At 28.8% G+C, this 19015-nt stretch overlaps 3 protein-coding genes, 1 long non-coding RNA gene and 1 pseudogene across 7 annotated transcripts; 2 read left to right on the forward strand and 3 right to left on the reverse strand.

The window, feature by feature from the left end:
* Positions 1-1940: 1940 nt before the first annotated feature.
* On the reverse strand, positions 1941-3759 carry LOC111033600. 3 transcript variants are annotated; one of them, XR_002604439.1, is made up of 7 exons: positions 3634-3759; positions 3523-3561; positions 3257-3353; positions 2725-2952; positions 2483-2636; positions 2362-2409; positions 1941-2244 (listed from the first exon to the last, which is right to left on the reverse strand). It is a non-coding gene; the product is annotated as an uncharacterized LOC111033600 (long non-coding RNA). The 3 variants fall into 3 exon arrangements; XR_002604438.1 differs by having other exon boundaries at positions 2313-2409; XR_002604437.1 differs by having other exon boundaries at positions 1941-2409.
* Positions 3760-4181: 422 nt separating this feature from the next.
* On the forward strand, positions 4182-8033 carry LOC111033598 (protein RTF2 homolog). Its single transcript, XM_022314403.1, has 4 exons — positions 4182-4583; positions 6517-6696; positions 6762-7251; positions 7322-8033. Exons 1-4 carry the CDS (start codon positions 4515-4517, stop codon positions 7534-7536), a joined length of 954 nt encoding a protein of 317 aa, XP_022170095.1. The 5' UTR covers positions 4182-4514; the 3' UTR covers positions 7537-8033.
* Positions 7929-8428, reverse strand: LOC111033599 (annotated as a pseudogene).
* A 3393-nt stretch (positions 8429-11821) lies between these two features.
* LOC111033602 lies at positions 11822-13970 on the forward strand. Of its 2 annotated transcripts, none has more exons than XM_022314405.1 (4): positions 11822-11910; positions 12679-12890; positions 13275-13442; positions 13573-13970. In XM_022314405.1, the coding sequence occupies exons 2-4, from the start codon at positions 12833-12835 to the stop codon at positions 13938-13940; spliced, it is 594 nt and encodes a 197-aa protein (XP_022170097.1). In that variant the 5' UTR covers positions 11822-11910; positions 12679-12832; the 3' UTR covers positions 13941-13970. The 2 variants fall into 2 exon arrangements, with proteins under 2 accessions (XP_022170097.1, XP_022170099.1); XM_022314407.1 differs by having other exon boundaries at positions 11825-11910; positions 13576-13970.
* A 2325-nt stretch (positions 13971-16295) lies between these two features.
* On the reverse strand, positions 16296-18581 carry LOC111033601 (endolytic peptidoglycan transglycosylase RlpA-like). Its single transcript, XM_022314404.1, has 3 exons — positions 18383-18581; positions 16987-17196; positions 16296-16913 (listed from the first exon to the last, which is right to left on the reverse strand). The coding sequence occupies exons 1-3, from the start codon at positions 18435-18437 to the stop codon at positions 16531-16533; spliced, it is 648 nt and encodes a 215-aa protein (XP_022170096.1). The 5' UTR covers positions 18438-18581; the 3' UTR covers positions 16296-16530.
* Between the last annotated feature and the right edge of the window lie 434 nt (positions 18582-19015).

Below are 19015 nucleotides of genomic sequence, written 5' to 3' on the forward strand. Positions count from 1 at the left end.
TTTTTTTGGCGGAATTTACATGTACCTTATTTTACCTGTAGTTCATTTTGGGCGGAATTTACATGCGCCCGTCCTAACGGCAAAATCGAAAAAAAAACAACGATGTGTAGAACTGTGTGTACCGTGAACCGGGTGGAATAACAAACACAATCGAGCCGGCATGCCATAATGTGATATCGTATTATAATATAATCATCGCGATGACCGGACAACTAACGACAACGTTTGTTCCTTGAGGCTCAAACTGAGTCAAACAATATTATTTTTGAGAGTACCCTAGGTTTTCGAAGTCTGAGAGCGTTTTTATTCCATCATATTGCGCACACCCCTTCGAATGGCCACCGACCCGTATGTCGTACCGATGTTCCACGGTTCCCACATGGACATTGCAAACTATGATGAGGTCCAAATTATTATGAAGGGAGGAGTGAAGATTTTTTAACATGCACTATAATCATTCAAGACAGAATTTAAGGATGTAAGATCAATTTATCATGGTTAGGTACGTGACACGATGGCCATAAAATACAATAGAAGGTAAGAAAAAATAACATCTAACTATTTTGACGGTCAGAAACGACTCTGAGGTCAAAAAATGACCAAGACTCGAATATATTAGTGGGAATTTCATAATTTTTTATGATTTGAAAGATAAACACTATTTTAACATTTTATTGGTCTCCAATTTTGTAATTAACTTTGAACACTCAAAATACTCAAACATACGTGAAATACTGAAATATAAACGTTTAATACAACTTCCGAAAATAGAGCTTTTTAAATTGTACCTGTATAATCTCTTCATATCTTTCAAAAAATAATAAAAAAAGAGTTTATCAATCTGACAATGCGTGTGAGTATTTCTCGTGTAGTTTTTTTTATTAAAAATGCGTCGGCCTCGATGCTTTTGATGTTAATAGTAAAATTATAATTAAAATATTAAATTACCTACTAAATGTTAGCAATATAATGTTGTACATTATTTAATTGTTATTAAGTATTAAAAAGAGGCCATGAGAGTTTCCCGCTCCCTTGCCGAAACTACCTGTGCAATACATATACGAGCCGTACTTCACAGCGGCTTGTCTCTCATCAGGACCGACACTAATAAATAAAAATGATATTTTCTCATATACTACCTAATAAACTACTTATATAGTTATATACAATAAACCTACTATATTCCTGGTACAGTGGTACCGGTTTTTGATGATTTTGTGTTCAGTGCTGTAGTGGTGACCACTATTGTTAAAATTCCGGGAAAAAAACCACATTGGTGGCTTAAATATTTAGCGAACGCGACGAACTGAACTCTTATTTTTAGTGACGCGGACATGATGTTTTATTATGTTTTACGTACCCACCCTCTCAGAGAATAATTGTCAGAGATGAAGAATCGTATTAAAATTAGAACAAATCGTGCCTAATTCAAATACAACACTATACTCTAGTACTCCATAACATTTGTTTACCACGAGCCATCCTCAAACCTGCACTACATGTCTACATAAATGAACGATGCAAACATACAAAGAGACAAAATGTCAATGGTCTCCATTTTTAATACAATTCAAATATCAAAATGTATTAGAGAAGGGTTCACATTATATAGTAATTTATTTCGAGGTACCGGAAAATGTGGTCATGCAATATTAAGTATAAACACTGTGTATTATTAGTTATTATTATTAAGAATGGATGGATATTATAAGCCAATACACTACTTTTATTAGTCATTAACTATTTTATTCAATTTTGAAAGTTGTCGTAATTATTATAAATAATACAAAGTATTTAAATATTATTCAAAAATAATGTGTGCTGTTATTTTTTATATCAGAGTGTACTGACCTATTATACAATTTAAACTTTAAAGGTGAGATTATCATTTAGAGCTTTTATTTATATTATAATTTTTAAGTTAGTTATGATGATTTTAAAATGTATATGTATCATATTATACGATAGTAATCTCGCCTTTTAATTTTATAATAGGTAAATAAACTCTAATATAAAGAATAATAGCACACTATAGAATCTGGTGAACGGAAATTTGCTGTGTCGGACGTATGTAAGACGGAGACTACTCACGTGGGTACAACGTCCTTTTTAACATTTTTTGGTGATATTTATAGCTAATATTTACAACATTATTGTATATTATATGAAATGTAAAGAGTTGGTAACAATCACCACTGTTTTCAGAATCGTTTTAAATGTACCATCACAACCGGCTATTCTTACCTACAAACAAGTTAATCATAATTAATAAATATAAATACTCTAAGACAATTCTCAATACGTTAAATTACATATTTTAAATCATTTTTTATGTTTTAAATATATTTAATATTGCTTAACTATATCCCGACAATTGTGCCATCAACCATCAGTGGTCCTTGATAGAATCTAAAAACAGAAAATTTAATTAATTTAATAATAATCAGATAAAAATAATATGCATGATTAATACAAAACATACAAACTTCCTGGTGTTTGAAATGTCTATTATATTTTAATAATAATAAATTATTCAAATCTTGCAGGTTTCTAGGTGTAGGTGGAAAAACAGATTTATATTTTTCATTTTCTCAGTAGCTTGTAGAAATGCATAATTGGTAGCACCTTCTGGGTGACTAATACAAAAATAAAATATGAAATCAAGATAGTAAGATTTATTTATTATTAACATTTTTACACTAAATAGTAATAACATAATAATACTTTCGATGTATAAAGTGCGAGCTGAATATGAGCGAGCAGAATGTTTTATACATTTGTCACCAAGTAAATTTCTCAGTTCTCTTAATACATTGTCTGATGGTCTAGCTGGATGATTATGTAGTCAATATAGTTTTAGTGAAGAGTGAAAACGATTTATCCTCAATAATGGTAGAAATGAAAGCTGTAGCTGGACATCCATTACTTGCCGTTTCATTACATTTTAAGTATCTAAAAAACATTGCAATTAAATAATAAATCAAGAAAAAATAAAATAAAATTGAACAAATATGAGAATAATAACTACCAAATCGCACTTACAATTAACTTGTATGGACACAATATCTATCATATTATACTCACTATTTCCATTATATAAAGTACTGTTGTATCTTACAAATTGTTTTTTTACATTTATGCTTTTGCTCATTTTGTATACATAAAATAAAATAATAATACAATTAAGGGATAAAACAGAAATAACTTACACTTTTTTTTCTGTCAATTTGCAAAAAATAAACAAAAATAAACAAACCATAAATTATCCTGAATAACTTCTTCATTTCGATGGACACTACAAATGAATTGGTAAGAATTGGGTCGATCTCCAACTGGCCAAAACTGAATATTGTCTATAAGAGAATAATGATTGAAATGGTAATCTTAGTGAATTAAGCATTGAATTCTTATTTTAACTAATGATAAAATATTTTTTGAATGTTCCTATTAAAATTTATTTTTGTATCTATTATTAATATGATTTGTTTAAATGTATATTCTAATAAATAGATCAATGCATACCGTCAACAACAACACGACCTGCGTCAGCTATATCTTGAACTGAAAAAATGAATGCATTTTTCTATTAAAAAAAATAAAGTACTTAATATTTATTAAACCAACTCTTCTTACTGGGTGAGATATTGTAAGTATGGTCGATTAAATGATTTTGGGACTCCATTGTATAATAAAATTAATGCACTTTGTAAAAAATGAAGAAACGGTTGTTTTTTTTAAAAGAAAATTGATGCCCTAAAAGATGTATACATAAATACATTAATAATACATTTTCTTTTTTGATAAAGATAATGTCTGTACAAACATTTTGTTATTCAACGTTGGCAATACTTCAAACCACGGTTTAAGATATCTTAAACCGTGCTTCAAACTGAATCTCTTATCAATTTTCTGACAACTACCTTTATCCCATAGATAATAAAGATATGGATAGGACATATTGGTCTTATCAGCGGTCCTCGAGGGGAACAATTGAGGCCAAATAAAGTATACCTATATTGAGTATCGACTATCAATATAAAGGAGCCTCAATTGCCTNCTTAAACCGTGCTTCAAACTGAATCTCTTATCAATTTTCTGACAACTACCTTTATCCCATAGATAATAAAGATATGGATAGGACATATTGGTCTTATCAGCGGTCATCGAGGGGAACAATTGAGGCCAAATAAAGTATACCTATATTGAGTATCGACTATCAATATAAAGGAGCCTCAATTGCCTTCCCCTCCGGGAACGCGGCCTCAAATGTATTTAACATAGGCGTGGCCTATCCATATCTTTATTATCTATGCTTTATCCGGACCTTATCATAGAATACAATAATAATAATAGTATAATACAATATATGGGCTATGACTTCAGTATTGTAAAATTTGTAGTTTGTTTACTTATTCCATAATTGTTACTTTATGTTACTATCAAATAGTTCTACCTATATATTTGTATTTTTGTTTGAGCATAATTTAATATTTGAAGAATTATAATTGTTAGAGATGGGATGCGATGGTGGAACTATTCCTAAGAGGGACGAGCTGGTACGGACCAAAAAGAAACCCGAACAGGTATGTACTATACTTTCATCAAGAGTTAATTAAGAACCAATTCTTGTGTAACACCAATGATTGTACATTTGTACATGATAATAAATAATAATAGATGGTTTAATGGTTACATTCTCAATCTACGATGACCAACTATAAAATGTCAATGTAATCCCAATTGAGTCATTAGGATTTTCATATCCAACCCCATTGTACTCCTTGAGTCACAAGTATTGCAATATTTTTAAAATGACCACAAATTAAATAAATAGCAAATTAACATTGGAACAAGTTAGAACCACAGTTCCACAACCACATTCAGTTGACAGTTAGTTAGCAATTACAATCCATAGAATTAATGTAACATTCGCCATACGAAATAATAATAATAATAATGTAACGTTGCATTCTGTTCATAAGCTGATTGTGGCCTTGGAAGAGAGATTGGGAATTAATATTAAAGATTGAATGGTTTCTAGATAACCATACGGGAACATTGAAATGTTTAGTTTATACTGCATACAAGGTCGAAAACAATTAATGATCATATTAGTAATAGTGAAGTCAGCACCTAAATAGTGAGCACCAAGAGTGGAAATAATAATTTCTTGTTTTTCATTCATCTTTTAATTTGATTCGATAAAGTCAACATTGTGCAATTAATAAGTATTTGCTTGTTTCATCATACATTTATATAAATAATAATGAATAAAAAAACATTAACAATAAACATTGTTAAAGTAGAAATGCCATATATCTTACTAGGATGAAAAGTTTTGTGTAAAAAATGGAATTTATCTAGATAAATTAAGTATCAATTTTTGTATTATATTTAAATCCAGGAGTTCTTAACTGGTGGTCTATCATGGACATATAGAAAATTGATGAGTTGGTCCTGAATTATAATCAAAATCTAGGCTATTGATCTTGATGTACATTGTCAGAATCTAGGATGTCCCCCCTCCGGGCCTTTTTGCCTCCGATACAGCGGAAGTTTCTCCCCCGAACAAGACAAAATCCTCTCGGATAAAAAAAAAAAATTGCCAACTGGCAATAGAAAATTCACTAATATAAATATTAAAAATATTAAACACTATACAAGAACAAATTATAAATATGATATAATTAAATAATACAAGTAAAACAAAATATAATTTATACTTTTTATTCTGGTAGTATAGCTCACAGAAACTAAAAAATTTTAAATATCATAATTTGAAAAAATTGTACTTAATTTTTTAACCTGTCTTCTTATTTAAATTATTACCAAAAGCTCCTACTCAATAATTTAAAATGTCTACTGATGCATTTGAGTTACTCATCTGTAAAGCTTTAATAAAAACGTAAATTATGATAGTCAATAGATATGATGATTGTATATTTCGGGTATAACCAAAAAACATATTTTCAACATATAATATTTATTCGTTTCACGTGTAATAAAAATATATGTTGATTCAGGTGAAAAATGTCTCTGTCCTGGGGGAAACGTCCAAATACCACATTGTCTTTATTGGTAGATTATGGTTTCAATAAAAACTAAACCACGTAAAAGATTAGATGTTTAAAACGATAAAGCTCTCTTCAAAATGGTTCCAAAGATATAATATAGACATAATATTATGTCTATGGATAGTTCAAGATTTTAAGTAAACAATAAAACCATGCAATCAGAACAACAACAGATATCATACTGAAGTTTAAATTAACATTGGAATATTAAGAAGTAAAAAATAAAAATAAAAAATGAGTAGGGAAAGGATTTGTGGTTATAATTTGCTTATTTTAGAGGTACATGTATAGAAAAGGTAAGGTTAGGTTAAAAAAAACCCTTAAATTAAAATTAGAAATTTGATCTACTAATATTAATAGATATAATAAAATACTTCATTTTTTCCTGCTTACAATCATATTAATTGAATTGTATTTTTCATTATTGTTTTTGGAATTTTAGAAAGATAAATCGTCCATGCAGTTGTACCGTTGGCGTAATTGTCACTTGACTCAAGGACCACTTCGACCGCCAATAGTCGCTTGTGGCATGGGTCTCTTGTACAATAAGGAATCAGTTTTACAACATTTAATAAATAAAACTCCATTTCCTGAAGCTTCAGCACACATCAAGGGTTTAAAAGTATGTTGGTATATCTTTTGATTAATATACGTTTAATAATACAAATTAAATTTATTTCTTTGTAGGATATAAAAGCTTTGAAATTGACTCCTAATCCAGCATTCAACAAGAAAGCTCAAAGTGTTGGAGGATATACTGATGATAATTGTTCACCTTACATATGCCCTCTAGTTGGTCTTGAAATGAATGATAGATCAAAATTCTGTTTCTTATGGAAATGCGGATGTGTTATATCTGAGAGAGGTCTCAAGCTAGGTGCTGATAACAAGTGTGTAAATTGTGTAAAGGAATATGAGGATGATGATATAGTTGTGTTGAATCCGACCGAAGAAGATATAACATTAATGAAAACTAAATTGGCAAAACGCAAAGATAAGATTAAGAGTGAAAAAAATTCTGAGAAAATTAAAATAAAACCTGAAGTTGTAATTAAAGACGAACCAGTTGATGAAGATGAAAAACCAATTATTCCAACATTCTTACCTGTTAAAACTGAAAAAATTGATATCAAGAAAGAAATAAAAAAGGAACAAATAAAGAAAGAACAAATAAAAAGTATGACAATTTTTATCATTAATTCTTGTTATTAAAGTTATTAATATTAATTATATTAAAATTGATTTAGGACCAATCACTAATGCTGCTGGATCAAGTTCCTCCGTTGGATCTGCTAACTGCCGCAAATTAGAAGATCCTGTCTATAAAAAAGCAAAACTTGCACATAGTATTTCTAAAGACAAAACAGCAACCAATGTGTATAAGTCATTATTCACAAGTCATGAGGACGACAAGAATCAAACTCGAGCTCATTGGATAACATACAATCCGTTCTATAATTAAACATGAAACTTGTATTATGTACTTTTATAAACCATTTAATTTTTCCTTTCAAAAGTATTTACTTGTATAACACTCCATTTGTCTCTTGAAATATTTTTTAAATTTAATAATTCAATTTATTAACTAAAAAACCATTAAGAGTAAAATTATACATTACCTTGTTTTTAAATTATATTACACGTTAAAAAATAAATAATAAACAGTAGGTAATGATAATTACATATTGTGTTAAATTATTTAAAACATGAGAATAATTTTCATCTCAATATAGATGTGCGGCCATTAAGAATAAAACATATTATGTTAGGGTGTTTCTTGTAATTTAAAATAGAGGTATAAAATCACTCTTTTGTTATGAGAATTTTATCTTATAAATAATATCTAAATGAACAACTTCTCTTAATTATTTTATTTGATAAAAATATTAAGTACAATTTTGCTTCAGTTGACAATTATTAAAGAAGAAATTATTACAAAGTACAAACAAAACATAAAAAATACATTGCTTAAAACTACTGACTAGTGTTAACATTTTTTTTTTCCATAAACAATCTCTACATTGTCAATTACATAGTTCTCTTTGGATCTTTTATAGTGCCCTGTGTTTAATGAACCGGACCATCAGAAACGGAAGTCCAAACCCGGTACTGAAATATATTGCTAGTAGAGCTGTAAATTTATACTTGCTGTTTACATCAAATGGCAAATTAGATCCAGGTCCACCATATGCATGACCATTTCGAGCTGCTGTTGTTGAAAAGTTTCTCATTAACTGAAGTCCCCTTGAGGTGATCATATTTCAGCCTAGAATTGTAGTTTTAAGTGTATCAAATGTGCGGCCCGCCGTGCAGGGATGAAATTATGAAACTACAAGAAAACGATGGACACCTCTAAGAAAATTAAATTCCAGATAACAGCTGGGACCACAGTGGTACCAATGTTCAAATAATCCCTTGGTGTCCCTTTAAACCCAAAACAATAGAGTTCTCTATAGCAACATTAGATTACGAAAGTATGTACAATTATGTATACAATATATACAACGTAATATTATAAGTGTACAAATATTTGTTTTGCAAATTGCAGTAAAGTTACTAAAAATTACTGAATAAATATAAACAGCATCTATAGCCAACATTTTAAAAGCCTCAACTTGTGTTAGGTTAGGTTTACATTATATTGTGATGTATCTTAACATTTTTACTCATTTGGTTAGACACATAGTGCCAATGGAATATTAACCTCTATCTTCTAGTAATATTCTTCACATAGTATGGATCAAAGATCTGTAAGGAATTTCTATTGGAGTCAGAAAATTAAAATAACAAATAAATGATGTTGAGCCAAACAAAAAATCTTTGTCAAATCTTTATGTTTTGATAATAGTGATATAAAGACAAAACAGGTATTTTGACAGTTTTCTGTCTTCCATGGTTCATATTCGGACTGTAGTTAGCCAGTTGCCGACCATTGGTATAGAGGGTAGAGAAAGTGGATATTTAATTTAATTCATGAGCCTTATAGATCATAATAATATATTTAATTTATCTATATTCCAATAATTTATTCATGTTTTAATAGTCAGAATAATATTTGACCCAAAAATAAACAATGTATTAAGCCTACTAACATCATACTAGCTAGAGCTACCTACCTAAATTGATTAAGTATAATTAAATGGTGTTAAAAAATTGTGTGTATCAACATATAACAATATTGCAATTTGCAATAATAACAACAAAACTTTGATATTAAACACAGTAATGTACCTTTATTGCCTATACAATACGCCGTTCAACGCATCATGTTAAAAAATAAAAAATTGCCTGTCTTCACTAATTATTGAGCCTAATACAGCAACTTCGCACGAGTGTAATTTTTTTGTCCTATAACTTTTTTCCAAACAATTCTACCAAGAAAATGTAACGTTTTCTATTTTTAAAATTTGGGAAAATTCTTTCTTAATGGATCATCTCCAGATTTTTTTTTGTATTAATATAAATTTTTCCCGCCAGTCGACATCATCTAAACTTAGGTGTAAAGAATTAACTAGTTTTTAACATTTATAAATTAGATCACAATTATGGTATAAATAGTTAAAACTATAATTTAAAATATACTGAATGGGATACGATTGTGAAACATTAACAGATAATAAAAATAATAAAATATAAGACAATATTTACATAATACAATAGTAGATAAAAGATTTAGGACGTCGTGTGGACGGCCGCGTTGGAGTCTGCGACTGTTTGGATGGGTGAATCGCTGAAGCAGTGAAGCCTGAAGTGCTGTGGACCACTTGCTTTAGATAATTTGTTAAAGAAGCTTACAGATAATTCTTTTATGTAGTTTTTGATAGTTGGAATTTTGAAATCTGTGTGCAGTGCGTCATTTCGAACAAACCATGGGGCATTTGAAATTACACGTAGGACTTTTGATTGTAATACTTGCATTTTGTGTATATGAGTTGTAGCACATTGACCCCAGACCGGGGCTGCATATAAAATTAAAGGGAGAATTATTTGATTAAATAATAATAATGAGCACTTCCAGTTCAATGAAGTTTGCCGATTTATAAGTGGATATAATATTTTTAAGCGTTGGTATCCTTGCTGTAATTTCGATGATATATGAGGATTCCAAGTGAGTTTTTTATCTAATAAGACTCCAAGGTATTTAATATTGTGATACCAAGCTACGTTTTGACCGTTGAACTTTAATGTATTATAGTATTTGGGTCTTCGTAACGTGAATAGGACTGCTGAGCTTTTTGATGGGTTGAGTGCAATTTTCCAACTTTGTGCCCATTTTTGAACTGCGTCGAGATGAGTTTGAATATTATCTATTACCTTATCTGCATTATCAGAGATAGAATATATTACACTATCATCCGCATACAGAGCTATTTCCGTGTCCATTGTTGTGGGGAATCTCTAGATCATAAAAATAAACTACTGACCAAATTTCATTCTCATAGCTTCGGCGGTTCCATGTAGAAGATAAATTCAATTTTGCTTCCTTTTAACCCCCTTAAGTGTTGAACTCTATTAAATGTAAACTATGCCGATTTTTAACACAGTTATTTGAGTTATTTTGACCAAATATAATAATATATAATAATAATAATTAAATAATATACTACACACAAGTCTAAAATTATATCCAACCCTAATAACTATTTTATTTTCTGTGATCATTGACAACAATATATAAATAAAAAACAATAAAAAATTTTCGTGTTTCAACTATATTTGTGGGTTAATAGTAAAAAGTAATTAATGCAAAATATGTAATGACATAAAAAATTCAGTTTTTGTCAATACTTTCGAGAAATAGATTGAGCAATTGGTATATTTTTAAAACTATTCTCTAAACTTTTCTAATATCTCTGAAAACAATACCTGAGATTTTCAATCCAGTATTTTTTAAGTATATAACCTCCAAGCATACATTTGATTGTATGATATAGCTGCTTTAATCAAGGCCATGTAAACGCAATGATTTGATGCATGATTTTACCACACCTGTCCGAGTGACCTATTTCAAACATTTATATACAAAAACAATTTTAAATTTTTTCAAAATCGTTTTTGATTCCAGTAATACTAATTTAAATATCTGGTGAAAATTTAAGATCTTCTGTCTAAAAACACAATATCGATTTTTTCTTAAAACCTTCAAGATTCAAATAGTTTAATATATTGTCATTACTCATTAGCAACACTACTATGAATACGCCGTGGAACGCTTTAGGAAAAAAACCTTAAATGGTTTTGTTTTTAATTGTAATCATATAATAATATGACCACAATTATTAATACATTTGAACTCAGATAAAACCCACTCTTATCACTGAACTGAATAATAATATACCTAATGACTTAATGTGACCAATAAATAATAATATATTAATCGTTATGACACATAGTGTTTTTTAATATGCTCATAATTCCTTACCTAGATTTTAAGCCTTTTCTTTTTAATTATAAAACTTGAATAACTGAATTCTGCAATTATGTTGATTTTGAATTTTTTTGTAATTTAGTGTACAAAATAATGTATTGTAATAAATCAATAGACTTGTGTGATATATAGAACGATTTAATATATGACTACTTAATTGTATGTAAAACTGAATACAATATATCATTTTAAATAGTCTTATAAAGAAATAAAGCATACGGAGATATATATACCAATTAAACAATATAAACATTGTATTAAATTGATTATAAATCATCAATAATTGATCTATAGTTGTTTTTTAAATGAATGATGCTTACCAGAATCTCTGCACTACAGCCGGATGTTTTGCGAAGTTCGTTGTATTTTTTGTGTTCTTCAATCTGATATCTGGGGCTTCAACTGCAGGTGATTTGCCAATCAAACTATTATTTTCAAATGATACCTAACGATGGAGAGCTCTGTGTGAATACGTACAGATTCCGTTATAAATTATAATTGTACTCTAATTTATAGAGTTACCTAAGCCAGTAGACTGTTTTGCCTTCAGTTGTTACTTGTTAGTCAACTTAGTTTTAGAACCCCTTATTTTCACTCACTTATATTTTCTACATTTATCACATTTAGCTATTCTCATAACCGACCAACCTATAAAACGATGCGCATCGCCAATGAGTCCCCGTTATTATTATTTAACAAGCATTTCGTGTATATTATAGTAATAGATTTATGCGATAGCTAGTGGTTTCTGGTAGCAATAATTTGTGTCTAATTTGTAATTTTTAGATGTATTTCTTTATTTTAATGTTTATTATGACATAATTTGATTTTCATTTATTTTAATGCTATTATTGTAATTTCCTAACTACAATGTATTCCTTTCCTTACATTATCGAAGTTTAACTCTGGTGGGACGGATTTTTCTTCGATTGGGAATCACTGATCTATAACAGTGTTACTGTATTAATATATTAACTTATTTCTATCAATTAAAATTATTATTTAATATGAAGGCACATAGTACTATTTAGTATTTACAATGCGTGCGATAATATGATGTCATAATAGCTAAACATATTAACTAAGATAATATACAATCAATGATATTAGGTACATTGTACAAAACTATATGAAAAAAGAGCAGCAATTAACGCAGAATAATTGCTCTCGTTACAGAGTTATTTGGTTAATTTTCTCTTAAGACTTAAATGTCATTGGATTACACATCAATCAGACGTCAATATATTCATTATTTTATTCACTGATCGAGCGAAAACCAGTAAACACGTTAGAATAGAAGTTCATATATAATTTTAACAGAAAAACAAAAATGAAGAAACCTGCAAGTGTTTTCATTACATTATATTTATTATTATGCACGATTTCAGGTAAATACTTTTTTTTTTGAATCCTTGAAGAAAATAATAATAAAATAATAAAATAAGATTATTATTAATTGTAATGCATGTCCTTCAATTTTTACTTTTACTACTACAACAAGAGAACCATACCTAGCATAATTTTTAGGGGAGTAAATATTTATATATTAAATGATCCAAAAAATATGTCCAAATTAATCATTCATTCAACAATTCTACTAGAGAATAAATTACCTATTAATAATCATTTGTATGTAATTAAACATTATTTAGTAAAATTGTTGAATTCGAATTAAATAATAAGTAAGACTTGAGATGTCTATTAACTCCCATAAAAATTATTATAATATTATTAAAACAATAATTCAAATTGTTTTTGTTTATTTATTTCAGGAATAATCTGTCATAAGTTTGATTCATGTAAAAGTATAAATGAGGAATGTTCAAGTGACTATGACTGTTGTTATGAGAAATGTTCTTTCTCATTGTTTTCCTTTAGAAGTTATTGTAATGATAATACTAACTTATACCATTCACTGAAATCCTACTTCAGGACTAAAGGTATATATAACAAATATTATTTATTATTTATGTGTAATATGTTTATATAAATATAATGTAGGTAAATTTTAATCTATAATATAGTTAAAACAATAGCAATAATAATGTATTTTCTTTATTATGTACCAAGAAGAACAAACAGGAATATGTTCGTACACCAACAACCAGGTATCTGAGACAGTTAGTGATGGAATGTTCTTTAGCTACAGTTTTAATGCAGCCCACGCAGTATTAGAACCCGGTACAAGAGTCGAAGTGAAGCTGGACGATAAAAAATTTATAGTAACAATAAATAATCGTCCTTCGCAAAACAATGAAGTAATTCTGGAGTTTTCCAAAGAAACAGCTAGGGCATTAAATATTGATAACGGAGGAAAAATACCTTGCACAATATCTATTGTACCCGAATTGGAGAATAATCCATATTACAAATATCTTGAATATACGTTACCTTATCTTGCTTTATTTACGTTCTTGTTCAGGTTTTTTTTAGTATAACCAAGACAATACATTTATTTAACTCTTTAATGGAACAAATTAATATTAAATTGATGCAGACTTTAGATTTTAAGCGCAAACATTGTAAAAGTCAATTTTTTTTTGTGTTCGATCTGAAAACTCAACCTGATTTTTCAATAAGTCTTTATTTAACCCATCAACAATCATTTATATTTTATACAAATAAAATAAATCAGGTAATTGTTTGCATGAATAAAATACAAACAAAACATTAATATAAATACATTGTTATTATTTTTATCCAGTTTTGCCAGTTTATTGAAAACGTTTAATAGTTTATTAATTTCTATACACAAACATCATTTCATATTATGCCAAACAAGACTAAGTACCTATCTGGTTCCTAAAATAATGGTACAACTGATGAACTGAAAATTATTTTTTTAAATTTTTATTAGAAATACCGAATAGAGCACAATATGAAAAATATATTCTATATTTTTCAAAATAAGCAAAGCAAGCACACAAGTAAAACTCGGGGTATAACATAGGATTTGTCGTATTATACATGAGTATTTTATTGAATTAATAAACACTAAAATCAGGCTGAATTGTGTTTTGGTATAACCATGTTATATATAAGTCATGTTAAGACTGATTAAAGACTTTTATTGTCTTAATGTCTAAAATAATAATTGATTTAAGAAACATTCATTTCAAATTATATTTAATATCTTTGACATAATAGGTAGTTAATTTTAATTACTTATATGCTGATCTGTCTGGCTGTTAAAATAATTTACAGTTATCAATATTTGTAGTTACTTTATACGTTCATAAAAATAAATGTAAAATGATGAAATATCATTTTTAATTATTTGTAGCTCACCCACATTTGCTCAAAACAGATTACAATAACTATAGAGAATAATATTTTGAAGGGTAAATATGACATATCGATTTTTCTGAACTCTAAATATTGTCTCAAACAAATACGATATCATACAAATTCACATCACTAAATGAAAGTATACAATTATTTTAATTGATGTAAGATTAAATAATAACAAATACACAGTATTTATAAAAAAAAAATAATAATAATGTACAATGTCTGATAAATAAATGAAAAATAATGAGAACAGTACAGTGTTTGTTAATTACATTAATACGCCACTGTATAAAATCACCGAGGCTAATCTATCATAGAAAGTTTGGTACTCGGGTAATAGACATTTTATGGGATCCGGTGTTGGATCTTTAAAAAGAAAACCAGCCAGAAACGGAGCTGGTTATAGTAATATATCCTTATTTCGTTTCAAGGAACAGAAATATTAGCATACCATTGATCAACGATACAATATGAGCAGACTGCGATAGTTCTTGAAGTTTAATATTTAAGTATTAAATACAGTATTAAAGCGCCTCTATTGCCTATACAATACGCCGTTCAACGGATCATATCGCTAACTAAGTCAACTTTAAATAGTGGATCATTCTAAATTTGAAAACAATTATGAAATATTAACCATTGCATTTGAAAACCATTCTATGAATTCTATGGATATTACTTATTACACGTATTACTATGAAATACACTATGTTTTGAGAAATATAAAAGATCATATCATATCAATAAATCATATTATGAATAAAAGATCTTTTTAAAAATAAATTTAGTTCACATTTTAATTTTATTACCTGTGTAGAATTCATAGAATGTATCTTATTATATAAATGTAATTCAAAATCGAACGATTTGAAAATCATAAAAATACAAGATTTGTACAAATGAAAGTTTAAAAAAAACATAATTTTTACCAAATTAATATTTTATTAATTTAGTAAAATAGCCCATATGGACAAGGACAATAAATAATTCGAAATATCTTAATTTTAAAAACTTTTTCGTAACTTCTTGAACTTATCATCATTATACAATTATTACCGAAAACTCCTTCTATATTTCAAAATGTTAATAAATGCACTTTGAGTTAAGTGACAAGCCTTGTCAAAAAAAAAATTTCACCGGTAGGCTGTGCTATTTATAGCCATGGTAAATTTTTGTTTTTCAATTTGTATTATTATTATTTTTTTAAATATTAAATTTGATTATTTATACAAGTGTGCTGGGATGGCACAATGTATCCGCTCAGAATCGTTTTTCGTATGGAATGATTTATCATTGAATTCAAATATAATACATCCATTACAATGGTATGCTTGACTAGTGACTACTACTGTACAGCAGAGCGGTACCCACTTTTTTAAACTTTTATTTTAAATATTATACATATTTATGCATATTTTATATAATAATCTTAAATTATATTAAAGAAGAAAGCTTAACAAAAATACTTGATAGTTGTTACTGAAGACATTCTTAGAGCAATATATAGGTACCTAGTTTTTATTTTAAATGAAATGATTACATTGCTCTTGATGATTTTTGAATAGATGTTTTTATTTAATAATTATTTCCAAAATAATGAGCGGTTAAATATGATTAAAGTATGGTATATTATTCAATGGCGGAAACTGAATCAATTAGTCACGGATTATAGTACTATTTCGTTTGCACTGGCTAATCAACGTCGCTAGACCGGACTGCAACTCGGCTTTCGTCTAATTATTTTGGTATGCAAAACCCTTTCTCTGAATACATTTCCTTGAAACAGTACCGTGAACAGCATTCGTGGTGCATCACACACGGGTCTCCGAAATTTGGAATGCAGCCCACTTTGGTCAGTTTTAACTGACACTGTACAGGGCCCGTATTCTCATCGATGTTCATACTCTCGGCCGCCGCACGTGACAAGAGCAATACTTGTCCGTCCGCAGCAGTCTTACGGTCGTTGATCTTGACCACCACACTGGTACCCATGGTCTCCACGTTGACCATCGTGTCGAACGGCAACGTCTGGTGAGCGGCGGTCATTTCGTTTTCGTCGAACACATCACCGTTTGCAGTAATTTCCCCTCCTGAGTAATACCCACAAACGCCTTTTTCGTCTAAATTGCAGAAAAATCGTGTACTATGTAGTATATTGTATTTATCTATAAATTACATAATAGAGATAATTACAAATGTCATCTATTCTGGCATGTGAGTGCTCCTTGTGTTTTTTGCCATTTGATTCGACTGGCTTCTCGGGACTGTGTGCTTTTCTACATACTCCCAATTCCCAACCGGGTTCCCTATAACAATAACCAGAACAACATTCACTGTGGCTTAAACACGAATTGTTTCCGAGGTGCTTGCATTCATGGTTACCTTTAAGACCAAGAGGTTTAGCTGTAGAAACAAAATAACATATTAATAGTATATAGTAATAGTATAGTAGCTCCGCGGTTTAATCAACATTATTAAATACACTCTATAATTTTTTAATAAAGTAATTACCTATTGGCTATTATTTATTTTGCAGTTTATTAATCTTTAACAAATTACAAATTTAAACATAACAATATACGCAGATTTAAAAAATCAAAACCAAATCCAAAAATTTATTCAAATTAGATGGCAAGACCACTGGTTGAGACAACGTACCAAACTTTGAGATAACAAAAATACAATATATCAATGATCAAATCCTAATCTGATCAGAAGAGAACAAATAGTAATCAATCATTTCACACAAGGATAACCCGTAAGTTCCTAATGGCTAAAAAGAAACTACCTCAGCGCTCAACCTGCGGTCGCGGCGTCTATTAACTGTTCAGCACTTAATAACTGAATGCCATAATTAATGCGAGGACTGACATGAAAAACTCAACATCCCAACCAACTTAGACGCGATCTTAACATAGAAGAACTAACCACTTGACTTTCGACCTGTTCAACCAAATTAAGATGATAAGTATCGCAATATAACTCCCTAATGTGGAACTGCAAATAGTAAGTACTGTATTATCTTTAAATGTTTTTTGAATCTATCAAAATGTTCATTAACAAAAAAAAAATGTTTCTACAAAAAATTGTAACTACTGGCCTTAGTAGCTGATATAATCTAAAAACACTAAAAAACTAACATGTTGAAAATATGTTTAATTTTTTTAGAATATACAGCTTAATCAAGATAGGTGTAGCTATGTAGGGGGCATAGCCAGCCCCCCATGAATTTACTTAGTAAAAATTGTTGCCCCCACCAAATTTAAAACTCAATTTTCGCATATGACAATATTATACTTAACTTATAATATTAAATATTAATGCAAAAACGTAAATGATTAAACACTAAAATAACGAATTCTCTGTTCCATGTTATCATTCGGAAGTTTTGCATTATTTAGAAATTAAAATCAGTAAAAGACGAGGTACGACTTGTTTCTACTATACTATAAGATTAGAAACTCATACATGAACAAACCTAAATAGTAAATAGATCCTTTCTTCTTTAGGGTTTTAACGCTTCTATGATTTCATTTTTTCAGAAAAATCGACTTGCCTATTTTGTTTGAAAAATTGCCAGTAAACTTACCTAAAATTAGGAGGATTAGAAATAGCTTGGCCCAAACAACTGTAGTTTCCTTCATTTTTGCTTCAAACCTTTAACGTTCGAATAGTTTTATCAATTGTAGACTGTCTATAGTATATCATTAGCAACACTATAATACTGTGAAATTAATTCGCCGTGAAACTGAGACGAAAAGAATCGTTTTAAACATATGTGACTACGATTATTAATAAATTTGAACTTAGATACTCTTATCGCCGACCGAACATTTATATATTTAATGACTTAATGTGACCAATAATATGTAAATTGTTATGGTACGTAGTGATTTTTAATAGTTAACAATAGTTTAATAGTTTAACAATCACTGAGTTATATCCCTACATATTTTTAGTTGTAAGAAAAAAAATAAATCTTCGAAACCTAAATTGTCCAGTTATTTTTATTTTTATTTGGAATTTTATTTATTACGCTGCAGGCTTACAAAATATATATTATAATAAACAAATAGATACACTGTGCCCTTTTACGTTATATACCTACTACACGACAATACGATTTAATATGACTATTTTTAATTTTATGATTCATATAAAATAAAACAGAGCACAACATAAACAATATAACGCTAATTGTCGATTGATAATATAGTTAAAG

Source organism: Myzus persicae, unplaced genomic scaffold, assembly GCF_001856785.1.
Source record: "Myzus persicae strain clone G006 unplaced genomic scaffold, MPER_G0061.0, whole genome shotgun sequence".
Classification (NCBI taxonomy): Eukaryota; Metazoa; Arthropoda; class Insecta; order Hemiptera; family Aphididae; genus Myzus; species Myzus persicae.